Source organism: Marmota flaviventris, chromosome 1, assembly GCF_047511675.1.
Source record: "Marmota flaviventris isolate mMarFla1 chromosome 1, mMarFla1.hap1, whole genome shotgun sequence".
Taxonomy (NCBI): domain Eukaryota; kingdom Metazoa; phylum Chordata; class Mammalia; order Rodentia; family Sciuridae; genus Marmota; species Marmota flaviventris.
Window position 1 is genome coordinate 5,521,700 of NC_092498.1, and position 13,872 is coordinate 5,535,571.

At 46.9% G+C, this 13,872-nt stretch overlaps 1 protein-coding gene across 7 annotated transcripts in view; it reads right to left on the reverse strand.

The window, feature by feature from the left end:
- Positions 1-1,645: 1,645 nt before the first annotated feature.
- Galnt11 (polypeptide N-acetylgalactosaminyltransferase 11) overlaps positions 1,646-13,872 on the reverse strand; it is a 44,394-nt gene continuing 32,167 nt past the window's right edge. For 3 of the 7 annotated variants that reach the window (XM_027943307.3, XM_071610708.1, XM_027943308.2), the window contains exons 7-12: positions 9,977-10,094; positions 8,673-8,825; positions 5,168-5,386; positions 3,857-3,961; positions 2,337-2,474; positions 1,646-2,197 (exon numbers count right to left, since the gene is read on the reverse strand). In XM_027943307.3, the coding sequence (XP_027799108.2) occupies positions 2,066-2,197; positions 2,337-2,474; positions 3,857-3,961; positions 5,168-5,386; positions 8,673-8,825; positions 9,977-10,094 (865 nt within the window). In that variant the 3' untranslated portion in view covers positions 1,646-2,065. The other 4 variants (XR_003583838.2, XM_027943309.2, XM_027943310.2 and 1 more) reach the window with 4 other exon arrangements.

A 13,872-nucleotide genomic window follows, 5' to 3' on the forward strand; every position in this document is an offset into this window, starting at 1 on the left:
TTTCCGTGGTGCTGAGGATCGAACCCAGGGCCTCACCCATGCTAGGCGAGCGCACTACCACTGAGCCCCAGCCCCAGCCCCTCCAAAATTCTCTTCAAATGACTCTGGCCACTCTCTGGTGTATACACTTCCATCTATTTTTAAATCACATACACTACCGTCTCTACAGGAGCTACTGGGACTGTGACCCAAGGTATGTCACCTGACGCCGCCTCCCACCCAAGCCGCAGTAGCTGCGTCCCAATAAATCCCAAGCTGAAAGTGCATCTGATACGCCTGGCTGCCTGCAGAAATGCCCTGGCTTAGCCTCACTTCTGTTAAATGTGCCAAGGCACTTAAATTAGTCCAAGTTCAGCAAAACCATCTAACAGTCTGTTTAACAGTAATGTGCTCAATGTGTCTGGCTGGCTGTCCTCCTGTGCCCACCACCATGGGGTTGAAAAATGAGTCAGGGACCGTCCATGGTGGTATTTCTGTTTTTGTTTTTTGGGGGGGTTTTTTTGGCACCAGGGACTGAACCCAGGACTTAGGTATTTCTGAACACTCCTGATTTTCTGTAAATTGGCAATGTCCTGTGGTGAGGACGCTCTAGCCCCCATTCCCGTGCCCTTCCTTTCTCCTGTGTCCTGCTGGCCTTCCGCACTGAGTGCAGGGGCAGAGGAGAGAACGGGCAGCCTAGACTTGCCCCATCACTTATTTTTTGGTATGGGAGATTGAACCCAGGGGAGCTTAACTACTGAGCCACATCCTCAGCCCTTTTTTTTTTTAATACTTTTTTAAGGCTGGCTTTGAATTCATGATCCTCCTGCCTCACCTCCCGAGCTGCTGGGATTACAGGTGTGTGCCACCGCGCCCAGCCCTGGTCACTTTTTACCTGAAACATGGTTGCCTGGAGTTTCCAGAGGCCAGTTATCTGGTTAAGGATTTTCCTTCCATCTGCGCCCCCTCCGTCCATGGGGATATGTTGAGATAAGCACTGGTGTCCCGTCACCTGAACTCACACGTGGTCAGGTCAGTCCCATCCACAGCTACGCGCCACGAGTGCGAGCACAGCACTGCCCTGGGACACACCGAGCTGGGCAGAGCCTCGGGTACTCAGCAGGTCGGCCGCGGGGCCGTGGAGGATCTGTCTCTTGGCTGCCTTCACCATGGACACTGGTTGACCCTCCTGACGGCCAGTGGACCTGAAGAGACTGTGCTCTGCTCCTGGTGGGGCAGTGTCCAGTAGGGCTGCTCTTCAGTTTGAGGTCACTGTGTGATGCTCCTGGGGGTGCTGCTGGGAGCCAAGTCCTCATCTTGCCTCCTTGCCTTTCAATGTACACCCTGCATCGAATGTGGCCCTGACGCGGCTTTGTGGCTCGGCACTGAATTCTGTGTCTCCTCTGGGATGTGAGGGAAAATGTCACCTTTTATCTTGGCACTTACAGTATAATTGAGAAGACACTTCTGTACCCAGCTGCCTATTTAAGGACTTCACAGGCAAATGGATTAAAAGTACCCAAACTCATAGTTCAAGCTAAAAAACCATGAAGCTTCCCCTCGAGTTGGGGCTGCTCCCCAGCTGACAGCTCATCTGAATCCAAAAGTACTTCGTATCACACCCGAGGCCCCACAAGACCAAAACAAAAAACCAAAAAACAAAATCTGCATTAAATAATCAAAAAGATCCTTTATTTTAAATGTGGACAGTGTCATAAGTCATCAAAATAATTTATAATAGTTGACTGCCTCTTAAATATTATAAATGCCTTCCAAAGTTAAAAATCATTGTGGATTCAACCAACTTCTTCAAATGATTTAAAACATATTAAATGATAACAGAATGAGGTCCTGGAAGACAGGAAATCATAAGTTCCATCACCAAGGGGTTAGAGAAGCACAAACCAACAGGAACAGAATGTCACCCGCCGGGCTCAGCCCTGTGCGCCCTCCATGTGCAACAAATTCCCCTCAGAGGGGCCTCGACGTCTCAGTGGAGACTCCTGGTTGCCTGCAGATGGCCGCCCTCTCCAGGATCCCCACCAGCCGGACCCCAGGGCTGGGCTGGCAGACTGGGTGGAGCCCCTCACCCTTCCAGGTGCCACTGCTGTGAGGAGGAGCCATCACAGATGGCCATGGCTACGGAGCCCTTGGGACCCAGAGTGTCCACCACACTCAGGCACTGTCCGACGGACACCTGGTACAGCCAGTTATTTTTCTGAAAAAGGCAACGGGAATTGTTTGTTTTACTGAACATAGTAAAGATAGGAGAGCCCAACGGAGCCGTGGAACATAAACGAGTGATTAAAAGCATCCCCGGGTCGAGTGCTCATTGGCCACCCTTCTCATGCACTCACCCCAAAGGTCCACTGCTGGGATCCACCCGAACCGTGGCACTTCATGAGCCGAGGCGGGTCTGAGGAGCGGGTCTCGGACATGTCTAGACAAAGGAGGTTATTTAAAACCAACTCGTGCTCTTCATTGTAAATCCAGATCTAGAGAGGAAATCGGGAACACTGGAAATCAGAGCTGGAAAACGCTTCTCGTGTTCGTGGAAGAAAACAGACAGACTTATTCATGTGCTAGACCCACACGGAAGCAGAGTGTGAGGGACCGGCCGTGCTCACCTGAGGCCCGTGTGGTGAAGGAGCGGTCCTCAGCTTGGTGCTAATAGGACTCGGTGGAAACTGTACCCAGGGCACCCGCTGTGAGGCGAGGGCTTATCTCTTACGACCCTTGTCACCACTCAGGGACAGGAACCTCCAACACTGAACGAACTAGACCACTCCTTTCTCAGGCGCTGTGTTCCAACAACGCAGAGCTGACGGTGCCATGCTGGGAGGACCCTGAGTGGTGCTTGAATTTGGTTGACTTGATCACACAATCATAAATCTCACAATTATCTAATTCTCTTAATTCACAGACTATGTGGGGCTTAAGAGGGGCCAAGGATGGCTGGGGCTGTAGCTCAGAGATAGAGCACTCGCCTGGCATGCGTGAGGCACTGGGCTCGATCCTCAGCACCACATATAAATAAAACTAAGATATTGTGTCCACCTAAAACTAAAAAAAAAAAGAGGGGCCAAGGAGCTGCCAGTGTGCCCTGTGTGGGTAGAACCATGGACACCTATTGTCAACCGTCTCATCTGCTGGGGCAGGGGCTGGAACAGGAAGTGCAGGGAGGAGCCTTCCCGCAGGCACCAGCAGGACCTTCAGAAGGCGAGCACCTCCCTCCATTCAGCCTGTTTGACTCATGGCTGCTTCTACCTGTAAAAAGGGACGTGTGAAGCCTCCATCTGAAGGGGAGACTCTGTGGAGAAACAGAACATTCCAGAAAGCTAATGTTTCACGGCCTCTTTGTCCCCTGACCTCCTGAAATGTGACTGACTGAGGGACCAGACATTCGTTTTATTTAACAGCCACATGTGGCTACAGGATTAGGACAGTAAACTCCTTCTCCACCTAGAATAACTTCAGCATCTCAGCCCACCGGGACCTGTCCCCATTCTAGCAGTGTCTACAATACTGCCACCTCTCCTACCAGGAATGGTCCAAAAATGCTCATCACCTTAGGTAAGAGTACATTCACCATTACCAGAAGGCCGAGTGGTCTATTTTTCATTCTTGCATGACACCAAGGCACCACTAGACATGGAAATGACCAAACACATCCCTCTGACATCGGAGTGCCAAACCGAACAGCCCCATGTGGCCAGGACAGTGCGCGGAGGACACAGGAGGATGACAGCAGTGGTGTCTGCAGTGCTCTCTAGGGCCACTCCCAGTGGAAAGTGTGACTGAGATCAGAACCTCAGGCACCGCGGTCCTGGGCCCGAGCCCACCTCCCAGCACTGCCTTCCTCGGAGGCCTCACTCACCTGCGTCGGGTCCCGGTAGTCACAGGCCTTCAGCACGACCAGGCTGCCCTTCTGGCTGGGGCGGCCCTGGGCCACCAGACATTTATTGGTCTGGAAGTGGTAGAGCTGTAAGAGAGGAGAGCGCTGTGACAACTCGGCATACAGGACAGACGTCATCAAGGTGCCTGCCCAGGAGGTCCGGGAACTGAGTCCCAAGCATGAGTGTCCAGGCCATTAGCAGTCTCAGCATGGACAGTGGCACGGGGGAATCTCTCCATGGACGAGCTCACCTCTGTGGGGGCAGGGAAGTACACACCATCTCCACCCTGAAGTTCCAAAATGAGACCAAGGAAATAAGCACCAAGGCACAAAAAGACCCCATTAACTGGACCGTCCCTGCTGACTACAGGTGAGCACCGGAGGCTGCCCGAGGAGATTGCACCTGCGGTCGGGGGCACCCGTCGTCCTCCCACCTCATGAGCTTCCGACCGGGTTCATCAAATAGAACCCAAAGGGGGACAGTGCTAGGCCTGGCCCTGAAGGACGCCAGCCCGGCAGCACGTCAGCAGTGTCAAAGGGAAAAATGGGAAATGGCAGCGTCCACCCATCACTCTCAAAATGCCAGGTTTGGTTTTATTGTTGTTTTGTTTGGCAGGACTGGGGATCAAACTCAGGGCTACTGAGCTATGTCCCCAGCCTTGAGACAGGGCCTTGCTGTGCTGCCCAGGATGGCCCTAAATCGCATCTGATTCCCTCCCAAGGAGCTGGGATTCTATGTGTATGCCACGGTGCTAGCCAGAAAGCCAGTTCTAAGAAACGATTCAGGAAAACAGTTCAATTTTAAGAGAAGACCCCTAAAATTTAAGTATGATTAAGAAATGGAGTTAATCCCATTTCTTCTGTAATCCCAGCGGCTCACGAGGCTGAGACAAGAGGGCTGCAAGTTCAAAGTCAGCCTCATCAACTGAGCGAGACCTGGTCTCAAAATAAAAAGGGCTGGGGATGTAGCTCAGAAATTAAGCGCCCCTGGGTTCAATCCCTGGTACCGAAAGGGGGAATGTTGATGGAGGACTGCTTGGGACATCGGGTGTGAAAAGCCCACTCTGTGCCACCTTCACTCCATCCAAGGCGGTCCCCAGAGCCACTCTGCTCCTGTTTTCTTCAGGCATCTACTGACCCACAGTGCCTTTCCCCACAGCTGTGGGCGCTGCCTGCCTGGAAGTGAGCCTCCCTCAGGCAGCAGGGAAGGACCTGGCGACAGCTAGGCTCTTGCGAGGAAGCGGGAAGGGGTCACACCTCTAGTGAAGCACCTGCCAAAGACGGCCGCCTCACCCTGCCACGCTGCAGGACCCGGGGCCGCTTGGGTCCTCTGTTGATGAAAATGGGCTGCTGGGGCCTGGCGTTGGGCCCAGGTATCTGCATCTCTGGGTAGACATGATCCAAGTACCACCTGAACGACTGACAGCCCAGCCTCTTCCTCAGCTCAACCCGCTCACTGATATTTCCATAGCTTTTGGTCTTCAGATCAGGCCTTAAGGAGAAATACTGCTCCTGAATTAGAAAAAGAAAAAGAATGGAACTTTGTTTGTTAAAATAAGTATCAGACAATTATATTTGAGGTTTGAATTTTTCATTCCAGCGTTTTCTTGATGTTGCCAGATGTTACCAATGGAAATTTTCACACCATTTGAAAAAAAAAAAAAAGGACATACCTTAAACTGTAAGATATGCTGTCCCAATTTCAGAAACGGCAAAACGTGTAAATGGTACATCTCTGCATCCATGAAACAGGTTAAGCCTGAGAGTAGTTCTCAAGTTCTGTGGTCTTAGGATTCAATATTTTTAAAAGCTACTGAAGACCCCTCAAGGAAGTTGTTTGCATGGGCTATACTATTGATTATTTAAAGCAAATATAAAAATATTTATTCATTAAAATAAACCATTTTCAAATCAAACTTTAGTGAGAACAGTGGCATTTGCTTTGTTTTTTGCAAAAATTTTTGAAAAATACAACCTCATGAAAATATTGTAGAAAACAAGGGGAAAATGGGCACCAAGTAGCTGTTTAGAAAGTTACTGAGTTTGGTGTAGTAATTATCTTAAGTGTAATTATAGCTGGGTATGGTACATATGCTCCCAGCTACTGGGAGGCTGAGGCAGAAGGATCTCAAGTTCAAGGCCAGCCATGTATGCAACTTAGCAAGATTACAGGCATGTGCCATCCACCCAGCTTATTTTTCATTTTAAAATGGTGCGGTGGCACATGCCTGTAATCTCAGCAATTCAGGAGGCTGGGTTAGGAGGACGGTAAGTTGAAAGCCAGCCTCAGCAACCGGCAAGGACCTAACTCCAAATAATAATAAAATAAAAAGGGCTGGAGAAACAGTTCAGTAATAGTTCCTGAGTTCAATTCCTAGTACAAAAAAAGGAAAAAGTTTAATTATAATGTAGAACAAAATACTGTTGAGATTTTCATACTTTTGCATTAAAACTTTCTGGCTCTTTTACTCATGAAAGAGTTTATACCATGATGCCTTTAGTCAATTGGAAAATACTGACTGGCCCACTGAGTTATGCAGTTCTTCCAAAATTTAACTGTACAATATTTAAATTCATAAATATCACTGATCTGGTTCATTTTTGAGAAAGTGTCTTTGTCAAACACCAGAGGTCTGAACCACCACGCGGTCAGGCGTCCTGGGAACAGGGGAGATGCGGATCAGGACAGCAGGCTCCCTCCCACACGCTGCACTGTCCAGCCTGCAGCAGGAGTGCTTTCCGCACAGGCACGCACATTTACTAGGACGTGCTGAGATTTTTTACTATTTCATGAATGACATTCTTAAATTAAACTGGCTTTTTCTGTGAAATGCTTTATAGGTATACAAGTTTGTGTGCCAGTAACACATGCCTTGAATATAATCTGCACCATGTCCACCCCAGAGCCTCCTCTTTCCTTCTCCTCCTTCCCTCCCAGGTTCCTTCTCTTTAACTGGTGGTCCTTCTGCTTTTTTAAAATTGGTACTTTATAGAATACTTTATAGAATAGCTCAGGAGGCTGAGGCAGTAGGACTGTAAGTTCAATGCTAGCCCGGCAACTTAGTGAAGCCTTGTCTCTAAATAAAATATATTTTTTAAAAAACGCTAGGGATGTGGCTCAGTAGTTGATCACCCCTAGGTTCAGTCCCCGGTACCAATAAAAAAAAAAAAAATTCACTGTGGCATAGTCACATAGGTTCACAGTGTGATTTTATCAAGTTAATTCTGCATTTCCTCCCTTTTCCCATCCCTCCTCCCTCCCCCACTCTACTCATCTTCCCTTTTTGTGGGATCTGCCCTCTCCCTTTCCTCCTTAATTTTACCTTGCACATATGAGAGAAAATGTGGCTTATTTCACTTAGCACAATAGTCTCCAGTTCCATCCACTTATTGGCGAATACCATAATCTCATTCCTCTTTATGGCTGAGTGAAACTCTTGTGTACATGTGCCACATTTTTTGATCTATTCATCTGCTGATGGGCACTAAGCTATAGTGAACTGCCCCATGTATCACCATAGTGTGCCGACTTGAGTTCTTTAGGAATGGCACCACCACATGTATTTACCCTAGTCTTTTGAGGACTCACCATTCTGCTTTCCAAAGTGGTCGTACTAATTTGCAGTCCCACCAACGATGCAGGAATGTACCTCTTCTCCCACGTCCCTGGGTTTTTGTTTTCATTTCTGAGTATGAGTTGGTGCCAACATCTGATTGATTCTCGGGCACCTGCCATTTTATCCCTGTGCTTCTCGCCATCAGTGCCACGCCAACATGGCAAGCATGACAAAGGCTGTACCAATCTGACCAGGCAAATGGCTTTGACCCGGCAGATCACACTGTGGGATCTGTCAGGTAAAGATGGCTCCAAATGAGCACAAAGTTGAATCTCAAGGAGCTCACAGTCTGGCAGAGGAGAAGAGAGGAGCAAGCAATACTGAGGAGCTGCTCAGGGTCCCTGCTTCTGCTCCCAAACACTGCCTCCACCTGCATTCATCTCCGTGTTGGAAATCACTCACACTCCCTTATTCACCTTTTATCCCTGTGCCTGAGAGAGTCTGGCACACAGTAGGTGCTCAATAAAAGAGTGAAAATGTACACATTCACAGCAGCATTTTTCATAACTGTCAAAAATAGAAACAACCTCAATGTCTTTCAGCTGAATGAATGGAAAAGTACTATGTGGTATATTTACACAACAGAATATTAGTATTTTGTCCTTTTTTATTGAATGTTATTCAATAAAAAGGGACAAAATACTAATACGTGGTACAACGTGGATGAATCTGAAAACGTTAAGGCCCAGTAAAAGGCAGAGAGAAAACACATCACAGACAGCTTCATTTGTGTGAAATGTCCGAGAAAGACGGGTTAACTACAAAGTCATGCCTGGTGACAAAGGGAGTGACAGATGAGGGGCAGGGTGCTAGCTTCTGAGGAGATAAAAAATGCTCCAAAATTGATATGTGAACACATTCAAAAATATCACAAAGAAAATACCAAAAGTTGGGTGAGACAGAAGAAAAATCGGAAAGGAATCCCAGGTGGGCGGAGCCTAACGAGGAAAGCATGAGACCCACAGCCAACTCTGGCAGTCCAGGGGGACCAGAACTAACCCAGGCAGGCACGGCACTGCCTCTGACAGCACAGCCACTGTTCGATTCAGAGGAGGTGAGATCCGACACTGAGTAAAAGAGTGAAGAGAAGACTTGGGGACGAGGCGGTGCTAGGCGAGGAGAGAAGCCCCTGCCCACGCAGTACCCCTGCCCTGGGCTCCCACCATGCCCTCAGGCCTCACCTTGTACTCGTCCAGCCAGACGTGTGCCAGCCGCAGAGAGTTGTGTGTCATGGTGTCCTGGCCTTCAGGAGACCCATAGGGCCGCCTTTTTCGGAAAATGTGTCCTACTCTGGAGCAAGGGATGATGAAGAGCTTACCGCCACACATCCAGATCTGGCCAGAAGCAAAGTGTGCGTTAAACGCTGCTCAGTGCTGCAGAACCACTGTACGAGTGTTCATACAATACATCTTCATTAAATAGGTCTATAACTTTGCAAGATGCTTCATCTTAATAGAAATATTCAAAGAAAAAAATCAGAGGGACATTTTAAAAATCACACCTTTCTAAAATGCACTAAAAGTGTACTAAAAACGCTAAAGCAATGTAATATTATTTTTGCTGTATATGAAAGATGCTCACCAGACTTTGCTGCTTTTACCAGGTCAAAGAACTTGATCTCAGAAACTTAGGGACCAGGAATGCTGATTAACTGGTCTTCCAACTTCTTAGGTACTTTATTATAAACATACATGTTTTAAAAGAAATCCTATGAATTAAGAGTCAAAAGACCTTAGTTCTGGTCTAAATTTTGCCCTTGATTATGTGAATTATTTAGTTACTATTTTAAAAAAAAATAAGTTGCAACTAATGATAACCTATATGCCTTTGCCTTTAATCTTAAAATTTTAAAATTATGGAGGAAAAAACTCTTTAAAAACATGCAGTCAATATATCTGCAAAAATACAAAATGACGCACTCGTCCATACAGTGGTTTATCCTCCAGGGCTCTGCTGACTGCACCAAGAGATGGGAGGCCTCAGTTTTCCCTCCATCCCCCTTCCTGTCCCCACAACAGTCTTACCACAAGGTCCCCCAGGCCACAGACCCAGCCACACCGTGCCCTTTCAGAAGAGAATGTGGAATTGCCCCTCAGGTGGGAGGACTCCAGCTAGAGGTGATGGCAGGTCCAGCTACGGACACAGTGAGATGGGAGCCTCGAACCTCCAGAAGGGACAGGACCCCCCCACCACATGTGCCTGGCAGCAGCAGTGACATACAAGCTGCTGAAGAGTGGAACTCCAGTCCCCAGGCCACACCCAGCCCTCTACAGCCACACCTGCCACACTCTGAGGACAAAGGCCTTCCGAGCGCTTCTCCATCTCTGAACAGATCCTGTCCATATCACAGGCTCTGGTAAAGCAGCCCTAACTCAGGACTGTGTCCGTGAAGAAAGCCAAGGAGCACTTACAGAAAACAGACGTACAACAACAACAACGTTTCACACCACAGTTAGTAATCGAACACAAACAAAATCAAAATTACCCGAAATGATATTTCCAAATTTTCTCCTCCCCAGATATCCATGCCACTGTCGTACTGTCCAAGCTCATTGAAGTACTGTCTGTTCATGGCAAACAGTCCCCCCGCCATGGTAGGTGACCTAGGAGGAAAAGAGAATTCCTGTACCAACTCTGTACAGTTACACAGGGACATGCCATTACCTCACCTGCCATTTCTGTTTTTAAAAATTCAGTGTAGCTCTGAAACAAACAGATTAACCATTAACTCAACCTACCATCAGGGAATGAGCTGGGCCACAAAAGAGGATTTTCTAGATTGCTAGTGACGTGCTCAGTGTTGCACATGAAAGCTATTTTTGTAAGTGTCAAGAGTCCCTTCTCATTATCCCATGTCTGACAGGATTCTATCTGGAATCAATCATGATTTCCTCCACCAGACAGAGCCACTGGGATAAAAATGACTCCAAGGTCCACCAGAGACTTCCCAAGCCTTGGTCCCTTGAGCAGGACCAAATGTGTCACCAGTGGCTCTCAACTGGGACAACTTCGTTGCCTCAATGGACAATTAACAATAGGAGCATTCTTAGCTGTCATGACTTGGCATATGGGTGGTGTGGAGGGGCTGCTACTGGCATTCTGCTACCTATCCTAACACACAGCAAAGGACCCTGGGGTCCTATCGAGGGCAAGAGGCTGAGAAGCCTGTGCTGGAATGAGGAAGCAGAAGCAGGCAGCCTCTGTAAGGCTCAGGCCCAACTTCCGGACATCTCACTCCTCAAACTGAATCCAGGGGATCATGGGTTTTAGTGACCCAATGTCTGGCCCTAAGCAAAAACAAAACAGCAAATAACCAGGCAACGAGGAAGATAAAAACAACATGAAGGAAAACAAGAGAAACAACCTACCATAGAAACAGACAAGCAGGGTTTTCAAAGATGAAGTTATCAAGTAGAGACTTCAAAGTAACTGCTCGATATGTTCAAGGACAAAAGAATGAAAGTCTGCAGAGAACTGGATACAATCAAAGAGGAAGTCATAGTTATCCTAATCTAAAAACCAATTCTTGGGCTTGAGACGTGGCTCAAGTGGTCGCACACTCACCTGGCATGCGTGAAGCACTGGGTTCAATCCTCAGCACCACATAAAAATAAAATAAAGATATTGTGTCCGTCTAAAAAACTAAAAAATAAGTATTAAAAAATAAATAAATAAAAATAAAGCCAGAAGGTTCTTGCATCCTGAAAAACAGCCAACTACATCTGTATATTGAGTACAAATATTTTTTAAAGGAACACACCTATACTCTAGGTGGCTAGGGAGGCTGAGGCAGATGAATAATTAAGTTCAAGGTCAACCTCAGCAACTTAGCAAGACCCTGTCTCAAAATTTTAAAAGGTTGGGGAAATATCTCAGGGGTGAAAGTGCCCCGGGTTATAAATCCCCAATATCCAAAAAATAAAAAACAACAGTGAAACTGGACATTTTCAGAAAAGTAAAAACTAAGAAATAATAAGGAAATAACTGAAGACCACTCTTTAGCATGAAGATGCTGAAGGAGCAGGTAACATAAAGGGGGAAATAATGTGCACAAAACAACATAAATGCTGAGTACACAAAAACATCCTGCGGAGCTTAAAGTACATGCATCTCATCAACAGCATATACCTCAGGAGGGAGGAACTAGAGTATGAACATTCTAAGACCCTGGAAATGTTTGAGGAAAGTGCCAATTTATATTAAACTTTGACAAATCAAAAATATACACTGGCCAGGTGAGGTGGTGCACACCTATAAGCCCAGCTATTTGGGAGGCTGAGGCAGGAAGTTTCAAGCCAGCCTCAGCAATTAATGAGACCCTGTCTCAAAAACTAAAAAGGGTAGGAGATGTAGTTCACTGTCAAGTGTCCCTGGGTTCAATCTACGGTCAACCCTCCCCATACACACACACACACAAAATGTCCAGGGTGACCACTAAAAAACAGTAAGAATATGTGCCTTCTAGTAATGGGTGGCAGCCGGAAACAGAACACAAACATCTGAACTCAGTCCAAATAAAGGCAAGCAAGAGACAGAAACAGACAAAGCGAACGGCACAACTAGGGTCTTAAAAGACAGAGCTTTCACACTGATCTAAAAACAAAGGGAACAAGATCCACTGTATGCCCTTGCATAGGGCCAATCTAGACACAAGACCATGGTGGCACTGACAGGGCAACCAGGCTTGACCACACTACAGCCCAGGGGACCGAGGACAGGGACCAATGTCCTGAGCAGTCTTCATGCTTCATGTCCACAGAGTCTAAAGTTGCTTAATCCTGAAAAGAGGATGGTGCCTATCATCTGGCGTCCAAGAAATAAGAAACAAGGCCAAGAGCAGAGATGGCCCACAACCTGCCTTGGAGAGGAAGAACAGGAGGAAAGGGCAGAAGACAGCCTGACCCTCCCCCAAAGGTCTCCACTTCCTCATCTAGGAACAAATGTGTGTTTCTGATTAAAAATACTAAAATTTAAGCAATAAAAATATCTCCAAAGTTGGTGAAACAGGTGAAGAGATTTAACTAGCTACTGAAACTAAGAATGAGAATACATGCAACAAAGTCTGGGGTACTTCTTGGCAACAAAAAAGTTTAGGGAAAAAAAAAAGACGACTTTACTCAACTGCATGTTGAGTAAAGCTTCTGAAGAGGACCAGGTCCAGAGGAGGGAGGAGAAACAAAGGCGTCCACCCCCTGGGAGCCTCGCTGCGTCCCGGGGGTGAGTGCACAGAACGACCAGCACTTGGAGACCAGAGCTGTGCTCTCCTCAGGGATGCCCCTCCCTCTAGGAGGAGGGGCAGCAGGCCCACCAGAAAGCACAGCAGAGACAGGACCCACTCTGCTGGGAGATCACATCAGAGCCTTGGAACCAGGCACAGACCTATCGTTGTCCCCTCAGTGGTTCAGATGCACACGGACCAGGGCTGCAAGACCATCGGGGGCACTCTGGACACCTGATCTGCTGAGAAAGGATCTGCAGTAGATCATCTACCAAAGTTGAGGAGAGGCGTGCAAACTCACCTCACTAGACATCATAAATGAGAAGGCTAACAGCTCTGCTTATAAAGCTAAGAACACCACAAACAGAGAACAACCAAGTGTTCCACCAACACACAGTGAACTGCATAAATGTCATGCTGGACTCCCAGACCACTACCCAGTAGTGAAAATGAGTCACCTGCAGCCGTGTACCACACACGGAAAGATTTCAAAACAATGTTGAACAAACAAAGTGAAATTAAATAATGAACCGAGTGGGCGTTTATATAAAGAGCAAGAGCAGGCAAAACTATTCTGTGTAAAGACTCCTCCCTGAAGTGCCACTAATGCGGAGAGCAAGCACATGTCACAGCCGGGGAACAACACCTGTGTTGTCAGGCTGGGACCAGGGCGGCCTGGAGGGGCCTCTGGGTCCTGTTCAGAAGTGGCACTTACTTACAGAGTGTCATGACATAACCACTGTCAAGGTGCGTGAACTGCAGCTTGTACTTTTCATCTATAAGTATGTTAATTTTTGCAATATATGTTTTTAAAAAAGACAATGACCAAGGACTTTAAAGTTCTATAAAATCTACATAAAAATTTTAAATAAAAATAGGACAGGAAAAATAACATGAGAGCAAATTTATAACACATACTATGGATGACACTGAAATAATTAATACACTAGGATCAGTATTTGTACCAGTTAAGAATCCATCTTTTGAAAGCCTGATTAAAGAAAAGGCTGGTATACTGATGTTCTTTAGCACAGCATTATTCTTATTATAAGTTGCACATCCCTAATCCAAAAACAGAAATGCTCCAAAATCAAACATTTTGAGCACCAACATGAAGCCACAAGTGGAAAATTCCACACCTGACTTTGTGCGACAGGTTAGGT